The sequence below is a fragment of the Eptesicus fuscus genome, chromosome 16 (assembly GCF_027574615.1).
Source record: "Eptesicus fuscus isolate TK198812 chromosome 16, DD_ASM_mEF_20220401, whole genome shotgun sequence".
Lineage (NCBI taxonomy): Eukaryota > Metazoa > Chordata > Mammalia > Chiroptera > Vespertilionidae > Eptesicus > Eptesicus fuscus.
In genome coordinates this window covers 20,056,308-20,073,457 of record NC_072488.1, presented here as the reverse complement: position 1 = coordinate 20,073,457, position 17,150 = coordinate 20,056,308, and the positions used below count along the sequence as shown (strand labels likewise).

General features: G+C 45.8%; 1 protein-coding gene across 1 annotated transcript in view; it reads right to left on the bottom strand.

Moving 5' to 3' along the window:
* Window positions 1–16,729: 16,729 nt before the first annotated feature.
* The window catches only part of TMEM178A (transmembrane protein 178A), a 42,281-nt gene continuing 41,860 nt past the window's right edge, over window positions 16,730–17,150 (bottom strand). Inside the window, exon 4 of the mRNA XM_008162216.3 lies at window positions 16,730–16,971. Within this exon, the coding sequence (XP_008160438.2) occupies window positions 16,730–16,971 (242 nt within the window). The remainder of the gene's footprint in view (window positions 16,972–17,150) is intronic.

Below are 17,150 nucleotides of genomic sequence, written 5' to 3'. Positions count from 1 at the left end.
CACTAAGAGCTTGGGAGCAGAGGAGGAATGATTGAGGCAGGAGGAAAACAAGAATGGTTGCCTGGAAGGCAAATGAACAAGGGTTATGGTAGAGACAGTGATGAGCTATTAAATACTGCTAGCTATCCAAGTCATAAAAGGACAGGAAATTGACCATTGGCTTAAACAATGGGAAAGTCATTCCTGACAATGGGAGTTTCGGTGGAGTGGAGAAGAAACAAAACCAGACCTGATTAGGCTTAACAAAACAGGAAAAGAGCTGGAGGGAGTATGGACAACTCTTTCACCTAGTTTTGCTAAAAGGGGAGAAAATGGAGGTAGTATGTTGGCAGTGTGTGGAATCAAGACAATGATTTTTTTTTTTTAATGTTGACAAGACTGTTCCAGGAAAGATGAAAAACTGATGAAGTAGGAAAAAAGGATAAATGCTGGAGAAGTGTCCTTGGATAAGAAGAACACAGTCTGCACAAGAAGGAATAAGCTTTCGATAAGAGCATGAATAATTTCTCCATGGTTACGAGTGGGAAGGCAGTATACAGGCATTTCTGCAATAACATGATAAATGTGCTCCTGAAAATTTTTTATTCTCAAATTCATGCACTAAAAATAACAACTTATGGAAAAAACCAGGTTGGAGCTGACTGTTCTAAATCTACCTAATTTTGCAACCTTCGTACTAACAAAAACACCAATTACCATAATTATTTAAAAACAGATATATTTATAATAAATACATCAGTAAATAATTTCACTCCCAAGAAAGGGGCAAAGACAGCTTGATAGAATCTGATGGGAGGGTAGACGCTGCTGAAGTTGTACTATAAGCACTTCCAAGACCGAACCTGTGGCCACCCTGACCCGAGAAGAGGAGGATGTGGTGAATAGGCATCGTGTAAAGTACCTATTCAATAGCTTGTTCATTTGAATTATTCCACTGGTGTCCTTCCCATTCAGCTGCTCTTATCTGGTGGCACAAAACCTTAATTGTGCTGGGAGGAAAAGTCACTTACGAACCCACCCAATTTCCACATTACAGTGACATCATCCCCCGACTGAGCCAGAATATATGAGTTAACATTACAGAAACATGCATTGTAGAACAGACCGCAAGTGGGAGCAGATGCGGGAAGGTGTGCAGATGTGGTGAAGGTAGACTGCAAGTTCTCTTCTGACTGCTTCCATTTTCTCAGTGAAAAATTATGTGGTAATTTTCCCAGTTCCTGAGTCTAAGTGGGAACAGCTCCCCTCGGCAATTGCAGAATCCCCACAGTAGCTTCCAACCCATAGAGGAAGCGTGTCCATGATTGGAGGTTCAAGATCATTCTCCTTAAGGCTTTGCTCACAACCCAAAATAGCCAAACAAAAGCAATACCATATCTTTGTAGGAACTGCAGCTCTTAGTGCTACTGCAGATGCTTGATGGAACTCTGGCATTTGAAAATCAACCTGTCACCTTTGGGTTTGCTGCTCTGACTCAGTTCCTTTTAATGGAGGCCTGGGCCAGAGAGGGCTCTCCAGCTGGTCCAGGCCCATTGTAAGCAGCTCTGCATTTTTGCCCTTAATAACCCGGGAGGTCTCAGAATGCCCATGGCTGACCATGAATGCTGTGTGGAGCCTGCAGCGACTCCTAATAAAGGAAGTACAGCTGCAGCCTCAGCTTTTGGAGCAAAGCCAAGCGCTCTTATACAAGTAATTATTCTCCTTTTGGAAATACTAATCCTTGACCTGCTCCTGGGGCTTGCTACTGAGGGCTTGACCACAGGACACTAAACTACCCATCTTGAACTGGGAGTGATTTGATCTACCAAGCCAAAAGTTCAGTGGGCCCAGCCCTGCATCACGCCCTCTTCAGGTGGAAATGGAGTATGTCAGCTCTGAGCTCCAGGTGCCCTAGGGTCCTGGTGATGTGCATGGTATCCTGCGATGTGCCTCCTGCCTGCCTCAGTGCTACCCTCCCTCACGGCCATTGTCTCACGGGGAATTCCCAATGAGCAGTTTGCCAAGGAGGTAAAAAGTCAAATCTGGTTTACAGATAGCTCTGCAAGTTTTGCTGGAATTTAACTGCTGGGGAATTTCTGCCCCACTGGGGCTGAGGGACAGTGGGGAAATGAAACCTTCCTAGGGAGAACTGAGAGTGGTCCACACGGTACACTTTGCTGAAGGAGAGAAGGCCTGAGAGGCAGATGCTCCCCATGTCATGGACACTAGCTACCTGTCTGAAAGGATGGTCAGCAACATAAAGGATGTCTGAGGAAGAGGACTATGGATGGACATCTCAGGCCCAAGTATGGAAGGATATTGGTGTCCAACTGGAATTGTTAAGAGTTCCCACTGTGGGGGAGGTCTAAGTGTGCAGGAAGAAGATTGCCTGCCTGTGTCTTTCCCTTTCCCCAGCCACCCTCGCTCAGTGGCCTCATGAACAAAGTGGCCATGGTTTCAGGGACAGAGAGAATGCTTTGGCCCAATAAGGACTTCTCCTCACCAAGGCTGGTTAATTTTCAGCAGCAGTAACTAACTCTGAGACTTGTTATAACACCACATCCAGGAGGGAAATTGTAGTGGAGACTCTTCCCTGTGGAGAGGGCAATGATTTGTCCTCACTGGAAAAACTACTCTTTCTTGATTTGGATTCTCAGGTCAGCAACACCTTTCATGGACTTACCAAATGGCCTTATTCACTATCATTTCTTTCCACGCAACAATGCGTCTCACCAGAGTTCACCTAGAGTGATGTGAGACAATAGACAGGCTTGCCTGGAACAGAGGGCCCTGTGGCTTGGTGGAACAGCCCATTAAGCACTCCATTTGTTGTGCCAGCAGAGAGAGAATTCCTTGAGGGTGAGATGCCTCCCTACAAGATGCTAGGTGTACTATGACCCAGCGACCAATAGATGGTGCTCTTTCTCTCAAAGTCAGAATAAAGGGCCAATGGGTGAAAGTGGGAGGGGTACCTGTTGCCAGATCACCTATTACCAGATCACGTCTGAGTGGGCACCATAATGGGACCTACTTTCTGGAAGGTGACGGCCAAAGCTTCTGGCCTTCGGGTCAGCAGGGACAGAGCAGCATTTAGGGCTCACCATCAATGGTGCACGCTATGGTGTGAGTGCCTAGCAGAGGCTGCAGTGGGTCATATGGTTGGATGGTGTTTCTGCTCAAATAGCCACCCAGACTAGTTTGCTGGCCCTCTTGAACATCTTAACATATTTTTAAATCAACCCCTTTGTTGCTAAACTTCCTGGAGTAGATTCTGTTCATTGTAACTGGACACCCTGTCCCGCACACCTGGGTTACTGAAGCACACTCCTATTGTGCAGGCCTATTTCATGCTCCCATGGAGTGTCCCCTCCAAAGTACTTTTAACGTTTTGGTCTTACAAAGACTTTGAACAATACATTTTTCTTTTACTTCTGTGTCTAAGCCTTACATCTTTAAGAAGAAATAATATGTACGGGGATGAACACCTTTGTGTATGTAACCAAGAGGTAGAAAAACATGTTTCTTCAGTGACTCAAATGACAGTGGTGGAGATCATTAGAGGCAGTGGTTCTAATTATCTCAGTGTATTTCATAGAATTAAGTCATGGTTTTAGTTTTGGCTGGAATATCTTTAATATCAAGTGCATAAGACAAAAAAGCTTTGGGACAATTTTCCAAAATTTAAGGTTATCTTATAGTTGGAGTAGTTTATAATATTTTTCCTTTGGCACCAGGTGTGTGTGACACATAAGAACAATTAGTATTTTTCAAACTAATTAAAACCAGCTCCTGTTAGAAGAGAACCAATGGCTGCCGATCTGAGGACAGTGAATCAAAGGGACACTCGGAAGAAAGTCACGCTAGAGATAGCTGTCAAGGAGACAGCGACTTTCTCCATAAGAATGCTAAGTCTCATCAAGGATTCAAAATACATGGATTTTCAAGAGGAGCCCCTCACTTAGATACCAGAGAAATATAATTGTTCAAGGAGCTGTGCAAGAGGCCTTTGGGCTAAAATTAGGTGAGATGCAAGGTCTTCAGAAAGATATCCTGGTAACTGAGAAATCTCAGGTAAGTATTTTTATGCTTATTATGCAAACACCACTTTCCCCTAGCATTTCTGGCCTTTTCAATTCTCTCCTTCTTTCACTCATTCATTTACTCTTTCATTCATTCAGCTATCAAGCATTTACTGAATACTTGCTATGTGTCAGGCTCTGGGGATGCTCCTTGGTAAACTGGTCTTGCTGGAAATGCTGCTGTGTTGGCTTTTTAGGAAGAGGAAAGCAGGAATGGGAAGGTGCCAATCGGAAGTCCAAGTATGTGAGAGATAGGATTACTTCTGACTTCTGGAAGTGGAGGGATGAAACCCCTCTCAAAAATAAAAAAAAAAGCTTGACAGAGAAAGATGAGCAGAGCCCAGGAAAATAAGAGTAAAAAGTAAGGGACTTGTTGGGAGTTTAAAGAAACAACTGAAAACTTGCCTAGGTACTTGAAGAGCTTAGCTTTAAATCAGACAGGCTCATTCGAGAGAATCAAGAGATCGGAGGTATAAGTTTGCCACCTGAGTGCCAGTCATTTAATATTGTCAGTTTTCATCAAGTTCCTTCAGCAGGAACTGCCTTCTCAGGGGTGTGACAAATGAGAGCAATTACTCTGGGTGCCCTTTCTGCCTGCCCCCCTGTCTCTTACACTTTATTTCTACCTTTTAATGGTCATCCCTCTGGCTGCCCTTTTGTGACTCCTACTCTTGAGCTGTCTGTACTGTTTGAGACTGAGTTCAGCTTGGAAGAGCATGCATATTAACCATGTATTCTGCCAAGGGGTCCCAAATGCCCAGTCCTGGACTCTGGGTGTTAGAACAGAAAAAAAAAGGGCCTTTCTTTCTTTGCTGAGGCCTTCCACAAGCACCTGGTAATTAAACCCCAAGATTGTTAGCTTCTCTGACTCAAACAGCCCCTCTGTTCAAACTGCAAGACAAGACAAGCTACTTTCAAGGCTACATTCTTGTATCCCCCTTTCCCCTGCTGTTTTTACAACTCAGGGATAATTCACACCAAGGAGTCTCTAGTTAGCAAAAAGTTCCCTTCCCTCTCCCCTTCAAACAAGCCTCCTTTGAACTCTTCATAACTTTTGCTCTAAGCATGTTTTACAGGCTTGGGAAAAACACTGATAAGACGCCTCCCTAGGACATCTTCCTGGACTGTTTCCTACAAAGCAAACAAACTTTTCAAGACAACCCCCCCTGATGTCTGCTCAACTGCAGCCCAGGGTTCCCATCCCTTCCTTGTTGCTTAGCAACAACCAGGGCTTAAAAGGGGAAGCTGCCCTTTGTTTTCTTGCCCTTGTATTGATTAGCAATGCACAGGCCTTCTCCCTTTGGGGAAAGTAAAATAAACTTCCTCTCTGAATCTGTCTCTTCTCTCAGTTGTGAATTCTTTCATAGCCCACGTCACCAGCCAAAACCCTAACCCTGGGTATTAACATGGGAACCGGGGGAAATGAATTCACTGGGCCAGAGGATTTTTAGTTATTGTTTTTCTGTAAGTCGTATCACGTTCCAGCTCAAAACCCTCCAATCACTTTCCATTTTACTCAGAATAAAACTCAAAGTCTTGATCTGGCTCTTGATCCCCCTCTAATTTCATCTCTGACACTCTCCCTTTTGTTCTGCCCCCTTGCTGACCATGGAATATACACCGTTCAGACCCATATCAGGCCTTGTCCTTGTTGTTCCCTTTCCCCTGGCCACTTTTCCACACACCTGCATTGCTCAGGCTCTCGGCTCCAATGTCCCCTATTAGCAAGGCCATCCCTGGCCCCCCTATCTAAACGAGCTATCCCCTCACCCTTCACATGCAATTCTAGAGGTCTCCATTTCTCCCTCTAGCACCACAAACGTCTGCTTATTGTCTGTCTCTTTGCATTACAATGTTAGCTCTTAAGGGGAATGGCTCTCTTGGTTTGCTCACTGACTGTCCCCTGCACTGAAGTCAGTCTCTGGCATATACTAGGCACTCAGTCTAGGTCAGGTAAACAAATGACCACATGCAGATGCCTTCTCATGGTCTCCTGCCAACCAAACGAACAGAGGCAGGAAGTCCCAGGATGCTGGACTGAGTTCCCTCTCGTTTTGATCCAATTTATGCATTCCAGTGTCACAAAGGAAAAAATAAAACATTTTCAACTGTTCATCCCCAAAAGGAAGATTTATTTTCCCTTTTTTCCTTTGTGACATTGAAACCTATGGAATCAAGCCACAGAGAACCAGTGGCTCAGTCATTACTAGGTAAAAGCTTGACATTTTCTGTGACACCCTTTGTGATTGTGTAGGCGGATCACAGACCCACAGGCTGATTGCTTTAAAAACTAGTGAAATTGTACTCAATTTCAGCTTAACCCGTTTCATTCTTCACTCATCTGGCTTCCTGCAGCACCTGTTTTTCGGTGGGGGTTTTTTGATAAGTTTGTGCGAGGGAGTCCACGAGTCCCGCTCCATGTGGTCCCATGTGGCTCCAGGTGGCTCTCTACCCCTGAGCAGCCTTACTCCAGCTCACTTTCACTTCAGTTCTCTTAAAAACCATTCTCCACCCCTGTGAACACCCTCTAAACTGTTACTTTATTGGGAAAACTCTTTAAGAACTGGCTCATTCTTTAAATCAATACTGCATTAATCACGTGTTTTATCTCCCCCGGTTTACTTTTCACAGTTGGTTTAGTTTCAATTCCCGGGTCCATTTTATGTGAGAGACATGTTGGCATGCGAGTGATTTACCGTAGTCACAGCAGAGGCACATAAAGCAGGGGCTGCTGCTCCATTGATATGTTTGCAGGAGTGCAGGTACTTACTCATTTATGCCGACCTCAAACCCTGGTTAGCGCATCGGCTGGGGAGTTAGACACCTTGCTAGAGACAGGCTGAGAGACCCTGGTTAATGCTCAGTCTCAGTGTCCTCCATTGTTGACAGGAATGACAGTCAGAACCTTCAGATACCTCCCTGTCTTGAGGTTTTGTTTTGTTTTGTTCTGAAGTCACTGCATTAGCAATCCATCTCTCAAAGAGAAAATATAAAATGAAGTAGTCTCCTTGATGCATGACAAAAAAACTGGGAAGATGCCCTTGCATGGACTCAACATCAGATGGCTTTATTACATCGTGTAATTTCCATACTGCTTTAAAAAAAAAAAATTCATGTGCAAATTGGGGGAAAAAATAGAAAGTTTATATAGAGGTGTTCAAAGCATTTTGTGGGCTTTTTAAGTGTAGGGTGATCGCCAACGCCCCCGGAAGGCACATCAGCCATGATCGTCTCCAGAGATTAGGAAGAGATGATTGACTTCCAGGGCCTCGCAGGAAGACAGTCACTCACCAGGACTAAAACCCACGAGTCTCTGAGTTCTCATTCTCTCTCTAACCACAAAGTGATCTAACCTCCTTTTTTTTTTTTTTTTTAATAATAGCTTTCATTTAATAGTTTTTTAAAAGCCAACGGGAATGCTTTCACAGGCCAAAGTAAGGAAGACCTACCCACTTAAATATTAATCTTTCAGCAGCCCTGGTGACATGGGAATTTCTTAAAATGCTCTGGAGGGGGAGTGCCAAGAAGTTAATTAAAATTGCTGTCATACCTTTAGGCTACTGCCGAGTACGGGGTCTCCTGAAGGTCAGCCACATAAGGAGAGGTTCTGTGCTTATAAAAACAGGTCCGGCATTCTTTACAGAATTCCAAAGGGCCGTGTGTGCTCCGGTTTAGAAACATAGCAGCTTGATTAAAAACTGCAAAGCAGTAACTTCCAAGGGGAACCATGAAAAATGAAGAGGAATGTGAAGCTATCTAGATGTATACAATTTTGAGAAATAAGCTCAGATATTGTTTTAAAATGCACTATTGGTATGTTTCCTGGGTCTCAGGTAAGTGATCCGTACCTTTTACCCGAGAAAGTGGAGCGATTGGAGTGAACAGGCCAGAATCCAAAGCTTGGCTCTGCCACTTAGTGCCGGAGGGAAGGTTATTTAACCTCTCTGAGCCTTAGTTCTCCATCCATAAAGTAGGGGTGTGTGTAAAGAGCGTGGCTTGGGAGAGTCACAGAGGAAACGCGGAGTCAGTCCCTTGGGCTTCTCATCAATGCCGAGGGACAGAACTGGAGAGAGGACTTGAGAATGAGGGCTTTCTTTTCCATTTCTTTGTATCTAACCTTTACAAGAATGAAGGAGACTTGGAATTGACAGGAATGGGACTCTCGCACCATCCTCTTAGAATCAAGTGCTTTAATAGAGAGGTGCGTGTTGTGTGTTTGTTTGTTTTGAGCACCCAATAGAGTCTAGAACTAACATGGAAAACGAAGGGTTAGGGAGAAATGAAAAGACCTTAACAATGAATGCCGGTCTCTGGATTCCTCTTGCATTCTTATGTTTAACAGCTTCAACAGGTGTGATAAGATGTGATGTGAATTACCTGTGAGGGATGAGTTTGAGGCCCACTGAAGCCACGCAGCTGAGTGAAGTTTAGTTCAGTCACGGCCAAGTTTCTAAAGCAAGTATTTGTGCTATCATCACCGTCAACATGACTGACGGGCAAAGCCTTGGGGATAAAAATAAAAGGTGTTTTATGATTCAAGGACTAAAGGTCCTGAGCTTGACTTCTGGTTGTGACTGTGAGGGCCCTATTGTGGTCTGGGAGCACGAGTCCCAGCCCTCCTTGTCTGGGACAAGATTTAACAAGGCCCCCATGAGCCCTTATAGCAAGGCTTCAATGCACTTCCCAGAATTACCAGAGGATGGCACTCCACAGATAGAGCATTTCCTAAAGAGCCTGAGGGTATAGTTCCTGCACCCTCACAGCCCACACTCACCGTGGTGGCATCATCAGATGGCCATGCAAGTGAAGCAGATCATAAGGCAAGTGGTCTGTGCATTTTGTGAATGTTGGCAACACCAGCCCTAAGACATGATTGGGGCTTAATGAAAGCAGACAATAGTCTATGGTGGGATTTAAGCTGGGGGTGGGCCGTGTGTGACATCCACCTTTCCCATTCACTCAGAATTACTACATTCTTTCCCCCAGGCCTGGGCTGAAATCTTCCCAGTCACCAGTAACTGACCAAATTCACATTCAAGCTGAATCCGATTTGCCAACTCCGGTAGAGGTAGCTTCTGGAAAACAACTAGAAACCAAAGAGGGTGAGGCCGGCAGTTGGAAAAGTTAGAGAGAAGGAGCATTGGGGTCATTGGACCATATTCTCACTACAGCTTTTCAACCTGAGCTCCACTCAGTAAAGGATAAATGTCATCCTATGAGACACCGGATTTACCATGAAACTTAATATTTTTTTCCTTTTTTTTTTTTTCAAGTTATCTTATCCCCTCTTTTATACAAGAGCCATAATTTCCTTAGTAAATAACCTAACTCTAAAAATTGCTTAGTTGTCATTTTAAATCATGCCCCTACCCTTCTCCCCATCTCTCCCTCTAATTTTCCAGCAGATCTTGTCAATTCCATCTAGAAAATATATCCGCCCACTTCTCTCCACTTCCTCTCTACCTTCTCAGTCCAGTTGTGTTGCCTGGATTTCTTCTTTTTTTAAAAAAAAAAAAAAAAAAAAAAAATATATATATATATATATATATATATATATATATATATTTAATTGATTTCTCAGAGGAAGGGAGAGAGATGGAGAGAGAGAAACATCAAGGATGAGAGAGAATCATTGATTGGCTGCCTCCTGCACGTCCCTTACTGGGGGTGGATCAAGCCCACAACCCAGGCATGTGCCCTTGGCTGGAATCAAACCTGGGGACCCTTTAGTCCGCAGGCCAACCCTCTACCCACTGAGCCAAACCGGCTAGGGCTGCCTGGATTTCTAGAACACCCTCTTCCTACCTAGCTTGTTCACCTCCATTCTTGTCTTCCTCCAATCCATTCTCTATCCAGTGCAACAATGACATTCTTTTTAAAAAAAATATATGTATACTAGAGGCCCAGCGCATGAAATTCGTGCACAGGTATAGTCCCTAGGCCTGGCCTGTGATCAGGGCCATCTTCCCCGGCTGCCAGCAGCCGGCCCTGCCCCCTGCCACCACCTATCCCTGTTCCCCATTCCCCATCAGGCGATCAGAGCCTGCTGGCTGGGAGGAAGGACCGAGAGGTTGGCCATTCCCACCCGCTCATCAGCCCTGCCCCCCACAGCCAGTCACCCTCTGTGTGTGGGGCAACCGGCGGGGCAGGGGCCTTGGCCTGGCGCCGCCCGCGTCTGCCGCTACCCACCTCCGGTTCCCCATTCACCATTGGGCAATTGAAGCCTGCTGCCCGAGGGAAGGGACTGAGAGGTTGGCCAGCAGGCCCCGATCTGGTGATTGGAGCCTGTGGGCTGGGGGCAGCTCCTGCGTTGAGCATCTGCCCCCTGGTGGTCAGTGTGCATCATATTGACTGGTTGTTCTGCCGTTCGGTCAATTTGCATATCACCCTTTTATTATATAGGATTTTTTTATGTCAGAGAGAGGAAAGGAGAGGGAGAGAGAGAGAGAAACATCAATGATGAGAGAGATTCATAAATCAGGTGCCTACTACATGTTCCCTACTTGGAATAAAGCCCACAACCCAGGCGTGTGCCCTGACCATAAATTAAACTGTGACCTCCTGGTTCATGGGTCAACTCTTAACCACCAAGCCACACCAGTCAGGCAACATTGACTTTCTTAAAGTGGAAATCAGATCACATCATGGTCCTTCGTTAAGCACTTTCACTGCTTTCCATTGCCAGAATAAAACCCAGCTTTCTTACAGCAGTCAGCAAGGCTCGGCCTATCTTGGCAACCTCACCTGTTCCACTGCCCCTGCTCTCTCCACTCCAGCCCCATGGTCTCCTCTGAGTTTCTGTCTGTAGAGAGACCTTAGGAGAGCGCTGAGGGCAACCCACGAGTAGTCCAAGGCCTTACATATAGCAGAGAGTACTTTACAAAACTTACATGCTAATGGGGGGAAATTAGGCAATAAAGACAGAAAATTATCTTATGTTATAGCCAAGCAATTTGTTTTCCTCTCGGAAGCTTCAAGAAGACATATTCCAATAGTTTCAAGAACAATTAGAAATCTTGCTTTGAAGGCTGGCAAAATATAGGTTGTATATAGAGAGGAAATATATTGGCTAGCCATGTTCCCGGTATGCAATGGGGTGCCCTGAGCATCTTGGAGCATTGGTGATTGCCCTGCAGCAAGGAGAACTTTCTCCCTTTCTGGTCAAAGGACAGGGGCCTGGAGAAATTCAAATAATTCAATTTAAATGAGTTCTTGGTCAGTAGAGCTTTCTGCATTTAAAGGCAGTCATTTTTGAAGCCGTCCTTTCAGAATTCCAATTAGAGATTTAAAACATACCCGAACATAAATGGGAAAGCTTCTCAATTGAGGTGTAAAACCACACTGGGGTTACTAACTTAATGCTGTTTGAGCCATCAAATAAATGTTCCATAGTGCTCAGTTCATAACACATTTCAAGTTATATCTGGGTTAGTTTGGGTTAATAGCCCCTTTAATTATTCCAACGAAGCTTACTTGCTTACCAAGCTATATTCTCATTCCATTTAGCCTATTTTACTACTGTATATTTTTTTATGGGCTCCCTAAAATTGGTGCTAAGGGAGTGAGCTCTGCCCAGGGAAGAGGAGAGTTTATCTTTGTGACTCTGAATTCATGCACTTGTTCCACAAAGATGTCTGAGCACCTACTGGTTTCCAGGGCGAAGCTCTGGAGACAATATATGAACAAGGGAGTTTCCACCTTACAAGGGTCTTTGATCCCATTAGGGGTGAATAGGTGATTAGAATATAGTGGAGCATGTTCAAGGCAGGCTTCCAGGGGGGGTTGTGCTGAAGCTGAGGCACAAGGGAAAGTCAGCGTGAGCCAGGCAGAGGAGAAGTGGGCGGCCCCAGCAGCGGGGACAGCCTGAGCAACGCCCTGGAGGCAGCGATGAGGCGGCATTCGCACCTGCATGCACTGGCCTCCATTGGGTTGTTGATCTTTACCTTGTGGCCTCCTGAGCCTCCAGGATCCCATGTTCCTCTTCACCTTTTGCTCAGGTAACTGAGGCTTACCTGTGCAGTATACCTTTGTCGTTCTCAGCCTTAAGTTTCAAATGGGAAGTCTTTAAGAGAGTAAAAAAAAAAGCTCATGTACTCTTTATGTTGCTGAGGATATATGAAATAAAATGTACAGCCAATGAAAATGTCATTCAAAAGAAACATTTCACTCTGCCAATTTACTTGAATCCTGGATTTATGAAAACATTTAGGGCTTGAAAGATCTCATTTTCCACTTATACTTTAGTGCATCTTATATTAGAATAAACTTCACTAGGGCAAGAACCCTTGTCTGTTTTGCTTTTTGGATGGTTCCTATTGGCACAAGGTAGGCATTCAGTAGATATTTGTTGAAAGGTATAGTAAGTTTTATGGAGAAATGACATTCTATGTAGGTTTCCGCACATCCTGGACTCTGGACTATCAAGGGTCCATGGTGCTCCAAAGAAGGAGGTGGGAGGGTTCCCTCAGAGTAGGCAGCAATGGTTCTAACATTGCAAACAAACCAAGAACGACATTGTGAAAAGGAGGGGCCTGTGGGCCTATAGGAAAGCCCTCTTTTTTTTGGTAAATGTTGTCTATATATGGCAGGTGGACACGATTCTTAGTTTACAATCCCAGGAGTTCTGTAAATCCACTTTCTAGTCGAAGCTCTATCTTGCAGCACTGGGGGAATTTGCCCTCAATTATCATTAAGGACACACACGCACAGTTGTGTCTATGTCTCTGGGCCTTGTGAGGGTCAGACTGGCTATCACTGAGAAACCCTTTATTCCAAGGCTTGGTCCCTCCCAACCCACTGCTCACGGCTGGGGCATGAGAGCCCTTGTACCAAAAGCCCAGCATCCCTGGGCACCCCACACAGCCATTCTCTCTGAGGTCCTGACGTCCCCAGAAAGGGACCAGGCCCAGAGCGGGTATGCCTTGGGCTGGCCTGCGATGTGTAGGTTCTTGACTTCGTGCAGGAAAGATTTTACAACAGGAGTCCAGGTGATGTGGAGAGTGCCTTTATTAAAGCGGGGAGAGTGGAACCAAGGAAGGGCCTGAGAGAGAAGAAGCAACACGAGAGAGCCTAGGCGGGGCTGCTTTGGCTCTCTAGAAACGGCAGAGAAAAGGGGCCTGGGAGACAGGTTCGGGGGGGTTAGCCCGGGACAAGCTACCACTGCCCATTGCTCCCCTGGTTGCAAGTCTCGTGGGAACCCTTAGAGGTTAGGAGAAAGAAAAGGCGTGGGCATGCTCCCGAGACAGCCCACACTGACATCCTTTGTTTTAAGGCTTTTCTCTCTCTTTTTTGGGCAGGAAACTAGGGGGGTGGGTGGTCTCAGCAGATTATTCATCAGTTTTCCAGGTGTGTTTTAAAATTATATGTTGATGTACCAAAATGCGTGCATAGAGGGACCAGGGTCATTTTCTGGTCAGCTCTGCCTGTATCTTGAATTTGTTTGGTTCTATTTTGTTTTGTTATTCTCCCCCCCCCCCCCCCCCCCCTTTCTTTATCAGTCCATGGGTTTGGCTGCCACGAATGGTACTAATTAGGTCTCTGTTATCTATGTCCCTGACTGGGTGATTTAAGCTATTTACGCTCTGGTTAGGGAGGAGAAGTGCAAATTAGTTGCTCTCAAGTGTCCTTGGTTTAGGGAAGATGAGATCTTGTGATTTCCTAACTGGCTGTCAATTGTTTGACTTGTTTGGCCCCATTTGTCCAACCACCTGTCTCCATTTCCCTTTTCTGACTTGTCCAACATTCTCCTGGCACCTAACTATCCTGCCTCACTGACACGGTCACATCACGGGGCGTGAGGCCCACCTAGTCACGGGGTTGCCACCCTTTTCTCTTTCCAGTCTCTGGGATGCCCTTGAACTCCGCTAGCTCACAGTCAGTCCTCTGGCCTGGCCTCCCTGCCAGACCCGCTGTATCCTCACTGCAAGGAGCTCAGCTGCCTCGCTTTCTATCGGGCAAAAATAACCCCGAGGCAAAGAAATACAGTCTGGCTACAGGCATGCAACTAGCGGTGGGACAGAGAGAACAGAAGGAGAAAAACAAACCGTCTCAATAAAGTATTCTGCCCCACGCAGGACTGCAGCGGCCATTTCAATCGTCTTCATTCGAAGGCTCATTAAGAAAACAGCCCTAAGAGCAGCCCAAGGACTGGGGGGCCAAACGCTAGGCTTTGGCAACATCTGATCGCACTCCCTGACAGTAAATAGAAAGGCAGAAACCGTGGGCACGCCGCTCCTCGCTGGGAGCTCGCTCTGGCTGGAAGGCGGAGAGGCTCTGTTCTCGCCAGCGCACGTTTGAATCCTAACCGAACTCTCCCCGCTTCTGGGCAAATCGTTCTGGTGCGTGAACTCTCCCACCTCCTGTCCCTCCGAGGCTTTCTTCCATTCTCACCCCCAGCCCCTAGGAAGCTTCTCAGACACTTCAAAAGTCAGTCACTCAGACATGGCTTGGTGGTTGGAATATAAATGTTCAAGAGTCTCGACATCTTCTATGGGGATCTGCAAAGACGACTTCAAAGACACAGCGCTCCTGCTTTGAGAATTTCCCATATAAGTCATAAATAAAAATAACTGCTCCGTGCTGTGTATCTCTGATCTCACCCAGGGACGGGTTTATTAAACAGGCCTGCAAGATGGCCAGGGATCATACCCACAGGCCTTAGCGAGCGCTCGTGTAGTCTCTGGGGTCATCTAACCTCTTCCAAACACTGTCACTTGAAAATCAGGCTTTATTTGTCAGGGGAGGCGGATAGATGATCGTTAGCCTTTTATGAGAACCGAATCAGTGTCTGAAAAGAAGAAAAACTGTATCTTTTCTGAAATTAAAAACTCAGAGTGTCTTACTTCTGGATATGGCATTTTCTCCTATTTTAAAGAGCATTTTTATTACACATTGTGTATAGAATGGAGGATAATGTTGGAGTTAAAAGGAAAAGCTTAGAAGTGAGCTAGTGCCCACCCTTCCAGTTAAAGATAAGGAAACACAATGGAAGGATTTAAACCGTTCCTCCTACATCCACACGTAGGGGAAGGACGGAGGAAAAAAATGAAGCAAGCATTCTGCGTCTGATCCTCAGCTTCCTTGCTAGGAAAATGGAAGGAGAGTACCTACCTTAGAGATGGAGAGGATTACATGAAGTTACGCCTGGAATAAACAAAGCCCCGTTACTGGCACATCATAAGAGGTAAATAAATGTTAGCGGCTGAGAGGGTAACTGCCGCCGTGGGGCAGGACAGTGGCTCTCAATCCCACCTGCACGTCAGAATTACGTGCGATGTTTTTTCAATAACACTCAAGCCCAGCTGCAGACATTCTGAGTCAATTGGTCTGGGGTGGGGTCCAGTGTAGGTGCAATTGAAGGAATAGATGACTCTGATGGGCAGCCAAGGTTGAAATCTACTGGCCTAGGTGGTCCAGAGAGAAAGGCAGAGACTTTGTATCCTCAATACTGGCTAAATACCAGGCAGATGGTAAAGGAAGAGAAAGGGAGAGGGCGGGGGGGGAGCGCGATTTAAAATAATATGGAAAGGTTTAAAAAATTTTTTTCAGCCCAGCTGGTGTGACTCAATGGGTTGAGTGTTGACCTATGAACCAGGAAATCACAGTTCAATTCCTGGTCAGGGCACATGTCCAGGTTTTGGGCTCCATCCCCAGTAGGGGGCTTGCAGGAGGCGGACAATCCATGATTCTCATCATGGATGTTTCTATCTCTCTCTCCCTCTCCCTGCCTCTCTGAACTCAATAAAAAATATACTTTAAAAATATTTTAATGGCATCTTTTTTCCATAGCAAGTGTGTGGTTGCTACATACAAAAGATAAGCCACAATGGCCAACCTAATCGAAATGGAGTGATTAGAAAGGCTTAGTGACAGTCTTATTAAAACAAGGGTCTCATCTGTCTGTTCGGCTGGGAAACGTGCCGCCACGGCTGAAAGACCGGAAAACACGCCCAGATTAACAAGGGGGCAGCCATTTAATGCAGAAATCAGTTAACGTAAAGAGACCGCGGGTGGACAACACACAGGACTTCAAACAAAACTGCATAGTGTCACGAAATAGCTCTTAACACAGCTGATCTGTTTTCCTTATGGTTTTGATTCCAGTACAAAGACGGAGAAGAGACTTCAATTAAAAAAATAAATAAGGCAACAGAAGAAGAATCCTCCTGTGACAAGGAACGCCCACAGACATTTGGTGCTGACACAGCGAGACACCATCAGGACAAGTTCTGAGGAGGCTGTGTGAAAATTTAACAAGCATGGTCCAATGACAAGAAAACTAGACTTGCTTTGTGATGAATCCTTTTGCAAATAGAAATGACTCTCAGGTAATCGTTATATACAAGCTTTCTGCGGTCAGTGGCCATCATACAGATTCTTCCACTACAACCTCCTCTTGGTCTAAAACCGAGACGTGTCCCATGGCACTGGCTCCCTATTCCTCACAGTCAAAGCATACGTAGTCATTAAAGCACTTGAATCCACAGTAGTCTTGTCCTTAGGAAGGTGGGGAGGTCTGTATCAGTCATCCAGAAACGGCTGGCAGGCAACAGGTTGGAATGTAAAAGACCGCTTTGTGCTTGGGATCCTGATGCGCGAACTCCAATCCGTTCCCCTCAGGAGCTGTGTGCCCTGTGGACGGGCCACCGAGCGGTGAACTTGAGCGTGGACAGTCATACCGTGGAGTCCCTGCCGGACTTGAGCTGGGCCATCTTGGTCCGGCTAATAAACGGGTAAGCGATGCAGAGCCCTCCAGCTGCCACAATGAAGCCTAAGCTGCACCAGGCGCAGAAGATGGACCAGCTGTAGCCGTGTTCCACGTCGTCGGGCAGGCTGTAAATCAGCTTCGGGAGGCGGTGCAAGTCATAGGAGACGCTGGCAGCGTAAGTGCAGAGGGAAATGGTGCAAAATATCCCTGTAAGTAATACAAAGGGAACGAAGGGTCAGTGACAGTGTTGCCGGCTACATGCAAGGCAAATGCCAGACTGGCCTTTGTGAAAATCAGACCAACCGATGAGGCGATCACTCCAAATTAAGAAAGGATCTATAATTTTTTTTGGACCTGAATGACTTCATGCGGCAAAGATTGGCAAA